This window comes from Phalacrocorax aristotelis, unplaced genomic scaffold (genome assembly GCF_949628215.1).
Source record: "Phalacrocorax aristotelis unplaced genomic scaffold, bGulAri2.1 scaffold_144, whole genome shotgun sequence".
In the NCBI taxonomy this organism is placed as follows: Eukaryota; Metazoa; Chordata; class Aves; order Suliformes; family Phalacrocoracidae; genus Phalacrocorax; species Phalacrocorax aristotelis.
This window is the reverse complement of record NW_027441211.1, coordinates 80,900-96,530: the sequence shown is the minus strand read 5'-3', so window position 1 is coordinate 96,530 and position 15,631 is coordinate 80,900. Positions and strand designations below refer to the sequence as shown.

Here is a 15,631-nt window from a genome sequence, read left to right as displayed (position 1 = left end):
GGTTTCTGGAGAACTGCCTGCAGGTCTGCTCCACAGCCACTTCCCTTCAGGACACAGTGACACACGCAGGAGGACTCTGCAACACTTCATGCTTTTGACCACAAGGCTGCTCCGGTGGGGGCAAAGATGCTTTTCCTGCTATGTTCTAGACCTCCTCAGAGTATCCAGGGCTTGCCACCGATGCTACCCATTGCCTTCACATGAGGGAGGGCAATGCCTGCCTGTCCATCCCCCTCCCCTACCCCTCTTACACAACCATGCTCAACCCACCCCCGTTGTCCCAAATTCTAGACGAGGGATCACATCTCCCCTTACACAGTGGCCCTGGCTGCCCCTGTCCCTTCAGCTCCTTTGGGACTCCCTCCAGTTCCAGGCTTTGGAAGAAGTGCTTGGACGACAGAAGGGCAAGGACACATTGCGAGTCGCAACCTAAGACCAGAGCCTTGGCCAGGAGGGCGCTAGCCTGCACAGAAACATCTTCTGCTTGGTCAGTGAACTGCCTCGTCAACTGGAAACCAATAGCCACCCTCGCTTGCTGCTCACATGTCCCACTGGGGAACCTCCTGGATGCCCTTTGCACGCTCAGACAGCACCACACCCCCATCCACCTACCCATGTCTCTTCCAACTACCTTAGACCTTGGTAGAAGTCAGCTCCTACAGGCACAGGACAGGACCACCGTTGGCCCTTAGCTGCCCACCCTTTTCCCAATCAGCAACTTGGCTGGGCATCCCACGAGGGAAGGAACACGAGGAGACGTCAAGCTACAATGCAGCATAAACTTTAATGGTTAGTCTAAAGAGTGAAACAAAGCAGCGCGTGCTGGAAGGGACCCGGTCCGGGCTGCTACAGGTGCAGCTGACAGTCAGGCAACCCTTCACAGCAACGGGACACGCGTCTTCCTCCCACACACACGGGCAGGGGGTGGTGAGCTGGGCCCCTCTCAGCTTGCTTCAGGATGAACCCATGGCACAGGACAGCAGGAGGCAACAGGGACTCATGATGCGGAGAAGAAAGCAGGAGGAGAAGACGACATCAATTGGCCATGTTTCCAGGCAGCACAGCAAGGCCCCTTGCTTCCATCCCTCCTTTGCAGGAGGGCACGAGGGTGCTCAGCCCCTCTGGAAACCCTGGCCAGCAGCTCCGTCCTCAGTGCGGCACCTGGCTTTGGGCTTCCCGGTCGATGCACTCACTGGACGTCTGGCCCGCCTTTAGCAGGGCAGGCACCTTCTGCCGTAGTAGCGGCCACCAAGGCCGGAGAAGTTAAAGCCCCCGGAGGAGATGGGCACTCCCTCCTCACTCAGGATGCTGCCAACGGCAGCGGAGGTGGTGGATCCCACAGCAGTGTTCTGGGGGAAGGAGCTGAGGATGGGTCCGGGCAGGGTCACCACCACGGGAGAGGGCTGGATCACCACCCGGGAGTCCTGGCACTGCCTGACACAGGGCTCGTTGCAGCTGTTGGCAAGCGGGGTTGGCCCACAGGGACGGCACAGATCGTAGCAGGACATGGCCGTGGGACGGAGGTGCACCTGGGAGAGAGGGCAGGGAAAGCACAGTCAGCGTGTGAGGTGCAGCCTGACCGGGTGCTCGGCAAGAGAAAAGGCACGCTCTGGGGAGCAGGGACAGGCGGCATAGGAAAGAAGAGAGCCTTAGGAGCCCAGTCCACAAGATTTCCCTGCAAAGACATTCCAAGACCTCCTTCCATCAAAGCCCAGTGGACAACAAGTTGGACAGAGACTATGGGAACAGGAGCAAGGCTCTCAGCAGAACCAACCTGAACGAAAAGCCATGATTGAGCCCTAAAGAATCAGAGAAAAACAAGACCAAGAGGAGAGTGAGGCAAAGGTAGTTGCAGCTCACCTTGTTCAGCAAGGAGGAGAAGGCAAGAGAAGACGATGAGGATTCCAACTGCTGGACTGGCTTTTATACTGGCCCAGACCGCCCCAGGCCCCACAGGCACCCTCTGCGCATGTCATGTCTTCACCAACAAGCTCATCTCTTATGCAAAGCATCACAATTAGAGAAATGGGGACACTGCTTTTGTTCCCTGCAACGCTGCCTTTTCATTTCCCTGTTCATGACATGCCCATTGAGCCACACAGCCTCCTTTCAAGTGACAGTATTAGAGGCCAACATGATTCCAGGGGAAATGACACGTCAGCATAGGCCGACGATGCAGACGGTGATGAAGAGCCTCCCACCCCGCCAGCTGATGCCAGTCCCTTCCCCTCCAGGGCATCACTTTAAAGTGTTTCCTGAAGAATGGAGCAGGTCTCCTCACAACCCTGAGGCTTCAGCCTGGACATCCACATGCAAAGGTCAGCACCATTAGTCGCTCTCCCTCACACGGTGCTCACTCACACTGATTTAGGGATCGCCTTTCTAGGCAGGGCACTTGGCTCTGCAGGTTTAGACGCTGTCGCTGGGACTGAGCCGTGCTCTCAGCAGAAGATTGCCTCCCTCTTTTGCCATCCTCCTTCTCTCCTCCACCCCTGCCTGCCTGAAGCAGCAGGCTACCAGTGGCTAAGAATGAAGGCTGTTCCCCTCCCAACACTCTTTGCTGGACACCACTGGCAAAGGTGGAGGCACCCCAGCACCAAGGCATGTGATGGCCAAGCCACACACATGTCCTTCTTCCTGCCCCTGTCTTTGCCACCACTTCTGCCCTGGCCATCCAGGCTGCCGGCACACCAGGCACGACCAAAGACTTGGCGGGAGTTCCACAGGACCCCCAGCCCTCCTCTGCAGCAAGCAGGCTTGACAAGGCTTTGCAAGGACAGTTGGGGAGGAGCACGGCACACGAGGGGCCTCCTACTCGACCTGCAGCATGCCCAGAGCGGCAGGGCCAAAGTATTGCCTGTGCAGGACAAGGGAGTGGGAAGGAGGGACTGAGAGCAGAGCTGCTGGGGTACCACTGCCTCCCCCTCCACAGCCTGAAGGGAGAAAAGCATCCCTGCTTGGCGGCTCTCCAGGCACAGCCCGCACAGCAGCTGAGTGAGGTTTCTGGAGAACTGCCTGCAGGTCTGCTCCACAGCCACTTCCCTTCAGGACACAGTGACACACGCAGGAGGACTCTGCAACACTTCATGCTTTTGACCACAAGGCTGCTCCGGTGGGGGCAAAGATGCTTTTCCTGCTATGTTCTAGACCTCCTCAGAGTATCCAGGGCTTGCCACCGATGCTACCCATTGCCTTCACATGAGGGAGGGCAATGCCTGCCTGTCCATCCCCCTCCCCTACCCCTCTTACACAACCATGCTCAACCCACCCCCGTTGTCCCAAATTCTAGACGAGGGATCACATCTCCCCTTACACAGTGGCCCTGGCTGCCCCTGTCCCTTCAGCTCCTTTGGGACTCCCTCCAGTTCCAGGCTTTGGAAGAAGTGCTTGGACGACAGAAGGGCAAGGACACATTGCGAGTCGCAACCTAAGACCAGAGCCTTGGCCAGGAGGGCGCTAGCCTGCACAGAAACATCTTCTGCTTGGTCAGTGAACTGCCTCGTCAACTGGAAACCAATAGCCACCCTCGCTTGCTGCTCACATGTCCCACTGGGGAACCTCCTGGATGCCCTTTGCACGCTCAGACAGCACCACACCCCCATCCACCTACCCATGTCTCTTCCAACTACCTTAGACCTTGGTAGAAGTCAGCTCCTACAGGCACAGGACAGGACCACCGTTGGCCCTTAGCTGCCCACCCTTTTCCCAATCAGCAACTTGGCTGGGCATCCCACGAGGGAAGGAACACGAGGAGACGTCAAGCTACAATGCAGCATAAACTTTAATGGTTAGTCTAAAGAGTGAAACAAAGCAGCGCGTGCTGGAAGGGACCCGGTCCGGGCTGCTACAGGTGCAGCTGACAGTCAGGCAACCCTTCACAGCAACGGGACACGCGTCTTCCTCCCACACACACGGGCAGGGGGTGGTGAGCTGGGCCCCTCTCAGCTTGCTTCAGGATGAACCCATGGCACAGGACAGCAGGAGGCAACAGGGACTCATGATGCGGAGAAGAAAGCAGGAGGAGAAGACGACATCAATTGGCCATGTTTCCAGGCAGCACAGCAAGGCCCCTTGCTTCCATCCCTCCTTTGCAGGAGGGCACGAGGGTGCTCAGCCCCTCTGGAAACCCTGGCCAGCAGCTCCGTCCTCAGTGCGGCACCTGGCTTTGGGCTTCCCGGTCGATGCACTCACTGGACGTCTGGCCCGCCTTTAGCAGGGCAGGCACCTTCTGCCGTAGTAGCGGCCACCAAGGCCGGAGAAGTTAAAGCCCCCGGAGGAGATGGGCACTCCCTCCTCACTCAGGATGCTGCCAACGGCAGCGGAGGTGGTGGATCCCACAGCAGTGTTCTGGGGGAAGGAGCTGAGGATGGGTCCGGGCAGGGTCACCACCACGGGAGAGGGCTGGATCACCACCCGGGAGTCCTGGCACTGCCTGACACAGGGCTCGTTGCAGCTGTTGGCAAGCGGGGTTGGCCCACAGGGACGGCACAGATCGTAGCAGGACATGGCCGTGGGACGGAGGTGCACCTGGGAGAGAGGGCAGGGAAAGCACAGTCAGCGTGTGAGGTGCAGCCTGACCGGGTGCTCGGCAAGAGAAAAGGCACGCTCTGGGGAGCAGGGACAGGCGGCATAGGAAAGAAGAGAGCCTTAGGAGCCCAGTCCACAAGATTTCCCTGCAAAGACATTCCAAGACCTCCTTCCATCAAAGCCCAGTGGACAACAAGTTGGACAGAGACTATGGGAACAGGAGCAAGGCTCTCAGCAGAACCAACCTGAACGAAAAGCCATGATTGAGCCCTAAAGAATCAGAGAAAAACAAGACCAAGAGGAGAGTGAGGCAAAGGTAGTTGCAGCTCACCTTGTTCAGCAAGGAGGAGAAGGCAAGAGAAGACGATGAGGATTCCAACTGCTGGACTGGCTTTTATACTGGCCCAGACCGCCCCAGGCCCCACAGGCACCCTCTGCGCATGTCATGTCTTCACCAACAAGCTCATCTCTTATGCAAAGCATCACAATTAGAGAAATGGGGACACTGCTTTTGTTCCCTGCAACGCTGCCTTTTCATTTCCCTGTTCATGACATGCCCATTGAGCCACACAGCCTCCTTTCAAGTGACAGTATTAGAGGCCAACATGATTCCAGGGGAAATGACACGTCAGCATAGGCCGACGATGCAGACGGTGATGAAGAGCCTCCCACCCCGCCAGCTGATGCCAGTCCCTTCCCCTCCAGGGCATCACTTTAAAGTGTTTCCTGAAGAATGGAGCAGGTCTCCTCACAACCCTGAGGCTTCAGCCTGGACATCCACATGCAAAGGTCAGCACCATTAGTCGCTCTCCCTCACACGGTGCTCACTCACACTGATTTAGGGATCGCCTTTCTAGGCAGGGCACTTGGCTCTGCAGGTTTAGACGCTGTCGCTGGGACTGAGCCGTGCTCTCAGCAGAAGATTGCCTCCCTCTTTTGCCATCCTCCTTCTCTCCTCCACCCCTGCCTGCCTGAAGCAGCAGGCTACCAGTGGCTAAGAATGAAGGCTGTTCCCCTCCCAACACTCTTTGCTGGACACCACTGGCAAAGGTGGAGGCACCCCAGCACCAAGGCATGTGATGGCCAAGCCACACACATGTCCTTCTTCCTGCCCCTGTCTTTGCCACCACTTCTGCCCTGGCCATCCAGGCTGCCGGCACACCAGGCATGACCAAAGACTTGGCGGGAGTTCCACAGGACCCCCAGCCCTCCTCTGCAGCAAGCAGGCTTGACAAGGCTTTGCAAGGACAGTTGGGGAGGAGCACGGCACACGAGGGGCCTCCTACTCGACCTGCAGCATGCCCAGAGCGGCAGGGCCAAAGTATTGCCTGTGCAGGACAAGGGAGTGGGAAGGAGGGACTGAGAGCAGAGCTGCTGGGGTACCACTGCCTCCCCCTCCACAGCCTGAAGGGAGAAAAGCATCCCTGCTTGGCGGCTCTCCAGGCACAGCCCGCACAGCAGCTGAGTGAGGTTTCTGGAGAACTGCCTGCAGGTCTGCTCCACAGCCACTTCCCTTCAGGACACAGTGACACACGCAGGAGGACTCTGCAACACTTCATGCTTTTGACCACAAGGCTGCTCCGGTGGGGGCAAAGATGCTTTTCCTGCTATGTTCTAGACCTCCTCAGAGTATCCAGGGCTTGCCACCGATGCTACCCATTGCCTTCACATGAGGGAGGGCAATGCCTGCCTGTCCATCCCCCTCCCCTACCCCTCTTACACAACCATGCTCAACCCACCCCCGTTGTCCCAAATTCTAGACGAGGGATCACATCTCCCCTTACACAGTGGCCCTGGCTGCCCCTGTCCCTTCAGCTCCTTTGGGACTCCCTCCAGTTCCAGGCTTTGGAAGAAGTGCTTGGACGACAGAAGGGCAAGGACACATTGCGAGTCGCAACCTAAGACCAGAGCCTTGGCCAGGAGGGCGCTAGCCTGCACAGAAACATCTTCTGCTTGGTCAGTGAACTGCCTCGTCAACTGGAAACCAATAGCCACCCTCGCTTGCTGCTCACATGTCCCACTGGGGAACCTCCTGGACGCCCTTTGCACGCTCAGACAGCACCACACCCCCATCCACCTACCCATGTCTCTTCCAACTACCTTAGACCTTGGTAGAAGTCAGCTCCTACAGGCACAGGACAGGACCACCGTTGGCCCTTAGCTGCCCACCCTTTTCCCAATCAGCAACTTGGCTGGGCATCCCACGAGGGAAGGAACACGAGGAGACGTCAAGCTACAATGCAGCATAAACTTTAATGGTTAGTCTAAAGAGTGAAACAAAGCAGCGCATGCTGGAAGGGACCCGGTCCGGGCTGCTACAGGTGCAGCTGACAGTCAGGCAACCCTTCACAGCAACGGGACACGCGTCTTCCTCCCACACACACGGGCAGGGGGTGGTGAGCTGGGCCCCTCTCAGCTTGCTTCAGGATGAACCCATGGCACAGGACAGCAGGAGGCAACAGGGACTCATGATGCGGAGAAGAAAGCAGGAGGAGAAGACGACATCAGTTGGCCATGTTTCCAGGCAGCACAGCAAGGCCCCTTGCTTCCATCCCTCCTTTGCAGGAGGGCACGAGGGTGCTCAGCCCCTCTGGAAACCCTGGCCAGCAGCTCCGTCCTCAGTGCGGCACCTGGCTTTGGGCTTCCCGGTCGATGCACTCACTGGACGTCTGGCCCGCCTTTAGCAGGGCAGGCACCTTCTGCCGTAGTAGCGGCCACCAAGGCCGGAGATGTTAAAGCCCCCGGAGGAGATGGGCACTCCCTCCTCACTCAGGATGCTGCCAACGGCAGCGGAGGTGGTGGATCCCACAGCAGTGTTCTGGGGGAAGGAGCTGAGGATGGGTCCGGGCAGGGTCACCACCACGGGAGAGGGCTGGATCACCACCCGGGAGTCCTGGCACTGCCTGACACAGGGCTCGTTGCAGCTGTTGGCAAGCGGGGTTGGCCCACAGGGACGGCACAGATCGTAGCAGGACATGGCCGTGGGACGGAGGTGCACCTGGGAGAGAGGGCAGGGAAAGCACAGTCAGCGTGTGAGGTGCAGCCTGACCGGGTGCTCGGCAAGAGAAAAGGCACGCTCTGGGGAGCAGGGACAGGCGGCATAGGAAAGAAGAGAGCCTTAGGAGCCCAGTCCACAAGATTTCCCTGCAAAGACATTCCAAGACCTCCTTCCATCAAAGCCCAGTGGACAACAAGTTGGACAGAGACTATGGGAGCAGGAGCAAGGCTCTCAGCAGAACCAACCTGAACGAAAAGCCATGATTGAGCCCTAAAGAATCAGAGAAAAACAAGACCAAGAGGAGAGTGAGGCAAAGGTAGTTGCAGCTCACCTTGTTCAGCAAGGAGGAGAAGACAAGAGAAGACGATGAGGATTCCAACTGCTGGACTGGCTTTTATACTGGCCCAGACCGCCCCAGGCCCCACAGGCACCCTCTGCGCATGTCATGTCTTCACCAACAAGCTCATCTCTTATGCAAAGCATCACAATTAGAGAAATGGGGACACTGCTTTTGTTCCCTGCAACGCTGCCTTTTCATTTCCCTGTTCATGACATGCCCATTGAGCCACACAGCCTCCTTTCAAGTGACAGTATTAGAGGCCAACATGATTCCAGGGGAAATGACACGTCAGCATAGGCCGACGATGCAGACGGTGATGAAGAGCCTCCCACCCCGCCAGCTGATGCCAGTCCCTTCCCCTCCAGGGCATCACTTTAAAGTGTTTCCTGAAGAATGGAGCAGGTCTCCTCACAACCCTGAGGCTTCAGCCTGGACATCCACATGCAAAGGTCAGCACCATTAGTCGCTCTCCCTCACACGGTGCTCACTCACACTGATTTAGGGATCGCCTTTCTAGGCAGGGCACTTGGCTCTGCAGGTTTAGACGCTGTCGCTGGGACTGAGCCGTGCTCTCAGCAGAAGATTGCCTCCCTCTTTTGCCATCCTCCTTCTCTCCTCCACCCCTGCCTGCCTGAAGCAGCAGGCTACCAGTGGCTAAGAATGAAGGCTGTTCCCCTCCCAACACTCTTTGCTGGACACCACTGGCAAAGGTGGAGGTACCCCAGCACCAAGGCATGTGATGGCCAAGCCACACACATGTCCTTCTTCCTGCCCCTGTCTTTGCCACCACTTCTGCCCTGGCCATCCAGGCTGCCGGCACACCAGGCACGACCAAAGACTTGGCGGGAGTTCCACAGGACCCCCAGCCCTCCTCTGCAGCAAGCAGGCTTGACAAGGCTTTGCAAGGACAGTTGGGGAGGAGCACGGCACACGAGGGGCCTCCTACTCGACCTGCAGCATGCCCAGAGCGGCAGGGCCAAAGTATTGCCTGTGCAGGACAAGGGAGTGGGAAGGAGGGACTGAGAGCAGAGCTGCTGGGGTACCACTGCCTCCCCCTCCACAGCCTGAAGGGAGAAAAGCATCCCTGCTTGGCGGCTCTCCAGGCACAGCCCGCACAGCAGCTGAGTGAGGTTTCTGGAGAACTGCCTGCAGGTCTGCTCCACAGCCACTTCCCTTCAGGACACAGTGACACACGCAGGAGGACTCTGCAACACTTCATGCTTTTGACCACAAGGCTGCTCCGGTGGGGGCAAAGATGCTTTTCCTGCTATGTTCTAGACCTCCTCAGAGTATCCAGGGCTTGCCACCGATGCTACCCATTGCCTTCACATGAGGGAGGGCAATGCCTGCCTGTCCATCCCCCTCCCCTACCCCTCTTACACAACCATGCTCAACCCACCCCCGTTGTCCCAAATTCTAGACGAGGGATCACATCTCCCCTTACACAGTGGCCCTGGCTGCCCCTGTCCCTTCAGCTCCTTTGGGACTCCCTCCAGTTCCAGGCTTTGGAAGAAGTGCTTGGACGACAGAAGGGCAAGGACACATTGCGAGTCGCAACCTAAGACCAGAGCCTTGGCCAGGAGGGCGCTAGCCTGCACAGAAACATCTTCTGCTTGGTCAGTGAACTGCCTCGTCAACTGGAAACCAATAGCCACCCTCGCTTGCTGCTCACATGTCCCACTGGGGAACCTCCTGGACGCCCTTTGCACGCTCAGACAGCACCACACCCCCATCCACCTACCCATGTCTCTTCCAACTACCTTAGACCTTGGTAGAAGTCAGCTCCTACAGGCACAGGACAGGACCACCGTTGGCCCTTAGCTGCCCACCCTTTTCCCAATCAGCAACTTGGCTGGGCATCCCACGAGGGAAGGAACACGAGGAGACGTCAAGCTACAATGCAGCATAAACTTTAATGATTAGTCTAAAGAGTGAAACAAAGCAGCGCGTGCTGGAAGGGACCCGGTCCGGGCTGCTACAGGTGCAGCTGACAGTCAGGCAACCCTTCACAGCAACGGGACACGCGTCTTCCTCCCACACACACGGGCAGGGGGTGGTGAGCTGGGCCCCTCTCAGCTTGCTTCAGGATGAACCCATGGCACAGGACAGCAGGAGGCAACAGGGACTCATGATGCGGAGAAGAAAGCAGGAGGAGAAGACGACATCAGTTGGCCATGTTTCCAGGCAGCACAGCAAGGCCCCTTGCTTCCATCCCTCCTTTGCAGGAGGGCACGAGGGTGCTCAGCCCCTCTGGAAACCCTGGCCAGCAGCTCCGTCCTCAGTGCGGCACCTGGCTTTGGGCTTCCCGGTCGATGCACTCACTGGACGTCTGGCCCGCCTTTAGCAGGGCAGGCACCTTCTGCCGTAGTAGCGGCCACCAAGGCCGGAGAAGTTAAAGCCCCCGGAGGAGATGGGCACTCCCTCCTCACTCAGGATGCTGCCAACGGCAGCGGAGGTGGTGGATCCCACAGCAGTGTTCTGGGGGAAGGAGCTGAGGATGGGTCCGGGCAGGGTCACCACCACGGGAGAGGGCTGGATCACCACCCGGGAGTCCTGGCACTGCCTGACACAGGGCTCGTTGCAGCTGTTGGCAAGCGGGGTTGGCCCACAGGGACGGCACAGATCGTAGCAGGACATGGCCGTGGGACGGAGGTGCACCTGGGAGAGAGGGCAGGGAAAGCACAGTCAGCGTGTGAGGTGCAGCCTGACCGGGTGCTCGGCAAGAGAAAAGGCACGCTCTGGGGAGCAGGGACAGGCGGCATAGGAAAGAAGAGAGCCTTAGGAGCCCAGTCCACAAGATTTCCCTGCAAAGACATTCCAAGACCTCCTTCCATCAAAGCCCAGTGGACAACAAGTTGGACAGAGACTATGGGAGCAGGAGCAAGGCTCTCAGCAGAACCAACCTGAACGAAAAGCCATGATTGAGCCCTAAAGAATCAGAGAAAAACAAGACCAAGAGGAGAGTGAGGCAAAGGTAGTTGCAGCTCACCTTGTTCAGCAAGGAGGAGAAGGCAAGAGAAGATGATGAGGATTCCAACTGCTGGACTGGCTTTTATACTGGCCCAGACCGCCCCAGGCCCCACAGGCACCCTCTGCGCATGTCATGTCTTCACCAACAAGCTCATCTCTTATGCAAAGCATCACAATTAGAGAAATGGGGACACTGCTTTTGTTCCCTGCAACGCTGCCTTTTCATTTCCCTGTTCATGACATGCCCATTGAGCCACACAGCCTCCTTTCAAGTGACAGTATTAGAGGCCAACATGATTCCAGGGGAAATGACACGTCAGCATAGGCCGACGATGCAGACGGTGATGAAGAGCCTCCCACCCCGCCAGCTGATGCCAGTCCCTTCCCCTCCAGGGCATCACTTTAAAGTGTTTCCTGAAGAATGGAGCAGGTCTCCTCACAACCCTGAGGCTTCAGCCTGGACATCCACATGCAAAGGTCAGCACCATTAGTCGCTCTCCCTCACACGGTGCTCACTCACACTGATTTAGGGATCGCCTTTCTAGGCAGGGCACTTGGCTCTGCAGGTTTAGACGCTGTCGCTGGGACTGAGCCGTGCTCTCAGCAGAAGATTGCCTCCCTCTTTTGCCATCCTCCTTCTCTCCTCCACCCCTGCCTGCCTGAAGCAGCAGGCTACCAGTGGCTAAGAATGAAGGCTGTTCCCCTCCCAACACTCTTTGCTGGACACCACTGGCAAAGGTGGAGGTACCCCAGCACCAAGGCATGTGATGGCCAAGCCACACACATGTCCTTCTTCCTGCCCCTGTCTTTGCCACCACTTCTGCCCTGGCCATCCAGGCTGCCGGCACACCAGGCACGACCAAAGACTTGGCGGGAGTTCCACAGGACCCCCAGCCCTCCTCTGCAGCAAGCAGGCTTGACAAGGCTTTGCAAGGACAGTTGGGGAGGAGCACGGCACACGAGGGGCCTCCTACTCGACCTGCAGCATGCCCAGAGCGGCAGGGCCAAAGTATTGCCTGTGCAGGACAAGGGAGTGGGAAGGAGGGACTGAGAGCAGAGCTGCTGGGGTACCACTGCCTCCCCCTCCACAGCCTGAAGGGAGAAAAGCATCCCTGCTTGGCGGCTCTCCAGGCACAGCCCGCACAGCAGCTGAGTGAGGTTTCTGGAGAACTGCCTGCAGGTCTGCTCCACAGCCACTTCCCTTCAGGACACAGTGACACACGCAGGAGGACTCTGCAACACTTCATGCTTTTGACCACAAGGCTGCTCCGGTGGGGGCAAAGATGCTTTTCCTGCTATGTTCTAGACCTCCTCAGAGTATCCAGGGCTTGCCACCGATGCTACCCATTGCCTTCACATGAGGGAGGGCAATGCCTGCCTGTCCATCCCCCTCCCCTACCCCTCTTACACAACCATGCTCAACCCACCCCCGTTGTCCCAAATTCTAGACGAGGGATCACATCTCCCCTTACACAGTGGCCCTGGCTGCCCCTGTCCCTTCAGCTCCTTTGGGACTCCCTCCAGTTCCAGGCTTTGGAAGAAGTGCTTGGACGACAGAAGGGCAAGGACACATTGCGAGTCGCAACCTAAGACCAGAGCCTTGGCCAGGAGGGCGCTAGCCTGCACAGAAACATCTTCTGCTTGGTCAGTGAACTGCCTCGTCAACTGGAAACCAATAGCCACCCTCGCTTGCTGCTCACATGTCCCACTGGGGAACCTCCTGGACGCCCTTTGCACGCTCAGACAGCACCACACCCCCATCCACCTACCCATGTCTCTTCCAACTACCTTAGACCTTGGTAGAAGTCAGCTCCTACAGGCACAGGACAGGACCACCGTTGGCCCTTAGCTGCCCACCCTTTTCCCAATCAGCAACTTGGCTGGGCATCCCACGAGGGAAGGAACACGAGGAGACGTCAAGCTACAATGCAGCATAAACTTTAATGATTAGTCTAAAGAGTGAAACAAAGCAGCGCGTGCTGGAAGGGACCCGGTCCGGGCTGCTACAGGTGCAGCTGACAGTCAGGCAACCCTTCACAGCAACGGGACACGCGTCTTCCTCCCACACACACGGGCAGGGGGTGGTGAGCTGGGCCCCTCTCAGCTTGCTTCAGGATGAACCCATGGCACAGGACAGCAGGAGGCAACAGGGACTCATGATGCGGAGAAGAAAGCAGGAGGAGAAGACGACATCAGTTGGCCATGTTTCCAGGCAGCACAGCAAGGCCCCTTGCTTCCATCCCTCCTTTGCAGGAGGGCACGAGGGTGCTCAGCCCCTCTGGAAACCCTGGCCAGCAGCTCCGTCCTCAGTGCGGCACCTGGCTTTGGGCTTCCCGGTCGATGCACTCACTGGACGTCCGGCCCGCCTTTAGCAGGGCAGGCACCTTCTGCCGTAGTAGCGGCCACCAAGGCCGGAGATGTTAAAGCCCCCGGAGGAGATGGGCACTCCCTCAGCACTCAGGATGCTGCCAACGGCAGCGGAGGTGGTGGATCCCACAACGGTGTTCTGGGGGAAGGAGCTGAGGATGGGTCCGGGCAGGGTCACCACCACGGGAGACGGTTCGATCACCACCCGGGAGTCCTGGCACTGCCTGACACAGGGCTCGTTGCAGCTGTTGGCAAGCGGGGTTGGCCCACAGGGACGGCACAGATCGTAGCAGGACATGGCCGTGGGACGGAGGTGCACCTGGGAGAGAGGGCAGGGAAAGCACAGTCAGCGTGTGAGGTGCAGCCTGACCGGGTGCTCGGCAAGAGAAAAGGCACGCTCTGGGGAGCAGGGACAGCGTTGGGAAAGGAGGCAGAAAGATTGAAGAGCAGCAGTCCTGAAGGGGGCCCTGCAAAGAAAGCCCAAGACTTTCTCCCACCTGCCATGGTGGTAGCATGGAGCCTAGAGTTGGGAACACCACAAAGAAGCAAGGTCTCGGCAAAAGCGACACCAAAGTCAGAAAACAATCTGCGGTACGAGAGAGAGAGAGGAGAGTGAGGCAAAGGTGGTTGCAGCTCACCTTGTTCAGCAAGGAGGAGAAGGCAAGAGAAGACGATGAGGATTCCGACAGCTGGACTGGCTTTTATACTGGTCCAGACCGCCCCGGGCTCACAGGCACCCTCTGCGCATGTCACGTCTTTAACAACAAGCTTGTCTTGTATGCAAAGCATCACAATTAAAGAAATGGAGACACTGCTTATGTTCCCTGCAACGCTGCCTTTTCATTTCCCTGTTCACGGCACACCCGTCGAGCCACACAGCCTCCTTTCAAGTGACAGTATTAGAGGCCAACGTATTTCCGGGGAAGTGACACAGAAGTGAAGGAAAAGGTGAAGTCAAACAGAAGGAGATGGCTAACGTTGTCAGGCTCCGGCAGCCTCCCGGGGCTTGTTTTGAGGTTTTGTCCTAACATTTGGGGCCTCATTTCCTTCCAAACCTATCATTAAATGCCAGGCTTCCAACAAGCTTCCCGAGTGAGGACCAGCCCCATCCCCAGCTTTCCCTAGCAACCAGCTCAGGCTGTGTAAGGCACCAGTTTTCCAAGCATGTCAGCTCTGCCCCAGGCTTTAGCCCTGGTGTGATACCCAGCATTCCTCTCAGGAGAAAGCAGCCTGGCTGCTCCCCCTCTCACCTCCATCGGCGGCATCAGGAGGTCCCCAGTCACCAGCACAGGCATGGTTCAGGAAGAAGGACATGGCCCTTCCACAGGCAAGCGTTGCTGCCTCGCTCCTGATAAACTGGGCTGTCCTCCACAAACAAAAGCCCGTGCTGGGCACCAGATACCACTGCTTTCCTCCTCCCCATGGTCCTTGCCTCAACTTCTGCTTTGGCTCAACACACACGGTTCCAAACCCTCAGCAAGGTTTCCGTGCAACGTGCAACCCTCCCCAGAAGCAAGAGAGGGCTGGCACTGCCAGCAAGGAGAGTCTGGAGAGATGTCAGGATCTCCCCAGCAGTGCATGCCAAGGGAAGGATTCAATGCCCTGCACTGCATTTCCTGGGGCAGAAGAGGAGCTGAATGTCCCCGAGAGGAATGACAGCCCAGCCTGGGGCACCAGCTCCGCTTGTCTGACACCCCAGCCAGGGCCTCACTGCAAACGGTGGACAAAACTCCTTCCCCAGCTAGACTGGGGAAGTCTCCACCAGAGGCGGTCAACTCTCTAATCACAGAGGCACAGGCCAAACTCCTCATTTCAGATGACGACGAGAGCTTGGAAGGTGCACTGCGTTAACCTGGTGAGGCCAGCAAAAGTCCATCCAAACAGAAATGCTGCCAGGGCTCAGGGAGAGCCAGCTGCTCCCTGCAGGATGGGAGCCAGGAGGTGAGCATGATCACAAGGCCAGGAGGGCAGCAGCCTCACCAGCAATGGCCCCACTGCACAGCTCCTGAACAAGGAAAACCCAGAGGCAGTAGACGGGAGCAGCCCAGAGTCCAGCTCAACCATCAAGTTCATGGTGAAGAAGCAGGACTGACATCAAGCAGGGCAGTCATCCCACAGGTCAGCAGCACATCCAGTGATCATAACCTGCGTCAACAGAGCCCACTGATTGCTGACCAGAACCATAATGACCAGACAGGTTCAAGGAGAGCCTGGGAAATCAGTGGGCAGCTTGAGGTCTGCATCAAGGGGGCTCGCGGTCAGGCATAAGCAGAGCCACGAAAGAACAGGAGGCTTACGCTCCTGCCACCAAGCCAAAGAACAGCCTGAGGGCTCAGGACAGAGCTTAAATAGAGCCCTGGGTCAAAGGGAAGCGGGAGAGAGCCCAGGTGAGGCTCATCAGGGCCGTTGGGCCTGTTGTTACTGCAGTC

At 57.8% G+C, this 15,631-nt stretch overlaps 1 protein-coding gene and 4 pseudogenes across 2 annotated transcripts; all 5 read right to left on the bottom strand.

Moving 5' to 3' along the window:
- Positions 1–1,058: 1,058 nt before the first annotated feature.
- On the bottom strand, positions 1,059–2,012 carry LOC142051097 (feather beta keratin-like; annotated as a pseudogene).
- A 2,044-nt stretch (positions 2,013–4,056) lies between these two features.
- LOC142051096 (feather beta keratin-like) lies at positions 4,057–5,010 on the bottom strand (annotated as a pseudogene).
- A 2,184-nt stretch (positions 5,011–7,194) lies between these two features.
- On the bottom strand, positions 7,195–8,008 carry LOC142051089 (feather beta keratin-like; annotated as a pseudogene).
- A 1,787-nt stretch (positions 8,009–9,795) lies between these two features.
- LOC142051090 (feather beta keratin-like) lies at positions 9,796–11,006 on the bottom strand (annotated as a pseudogene).
- A 1,787-nt stretch (positions 11,007–12,793) lies between these two features.
- On the bottom strand, positions 12,794–14,187 carry LOC142051084 (feather beta keratin). Of its 2 annotated transcripts, XM_075080275.1 has the most exons (2): positions 13,836–14,187; positions 12,794–13,524 (listed from the first exon to the last, which is right to left on the bottom strand). In XM_075080275.1, the coding sequence occupies exons 1-2, from the start codon at positions 13,989–13,991 to the stop codon at positions 13,204–13,206; spliced, it is 477 nt and encodes a 158-aa protein (XP_074936376.1). In that variant the 5' UTR covers positions 13,992–14,187; the 3' UTR covers positions 12,794–13,203. The 2 variants fall into 2 exon arrangements, with proteins under 2 accessions (XP_074936376.1, XP_074936375.1); XM_075080274.1 differs by lacking the exon at positions 13,836–14,187 and having other exon boundaries at positions 12,794–13,517.
- Between the last annotated feature and the right edge of the window lie 1,444 nt (positions 14,188–15,631).

What these genes read in the sequence shown, in the direction of transcription:
- LOC142051084 (XM_075080275.1), bottom strand. Translation starts at nt 13,991, where the DNA reads ATGCTTTGCATACAAGACAAGCTTGTTGTTAAAGACGTGACATGCGCA. An exon ending in TCCTTGCTGAACAAGGTGAG is followed by an intron (nt 13,525 to 13,835) that starts CTGCAACCACCT and finishes TGCCCTCTCTCC; the next exon opens with CAGGTGCACCTCCGTCCCAC.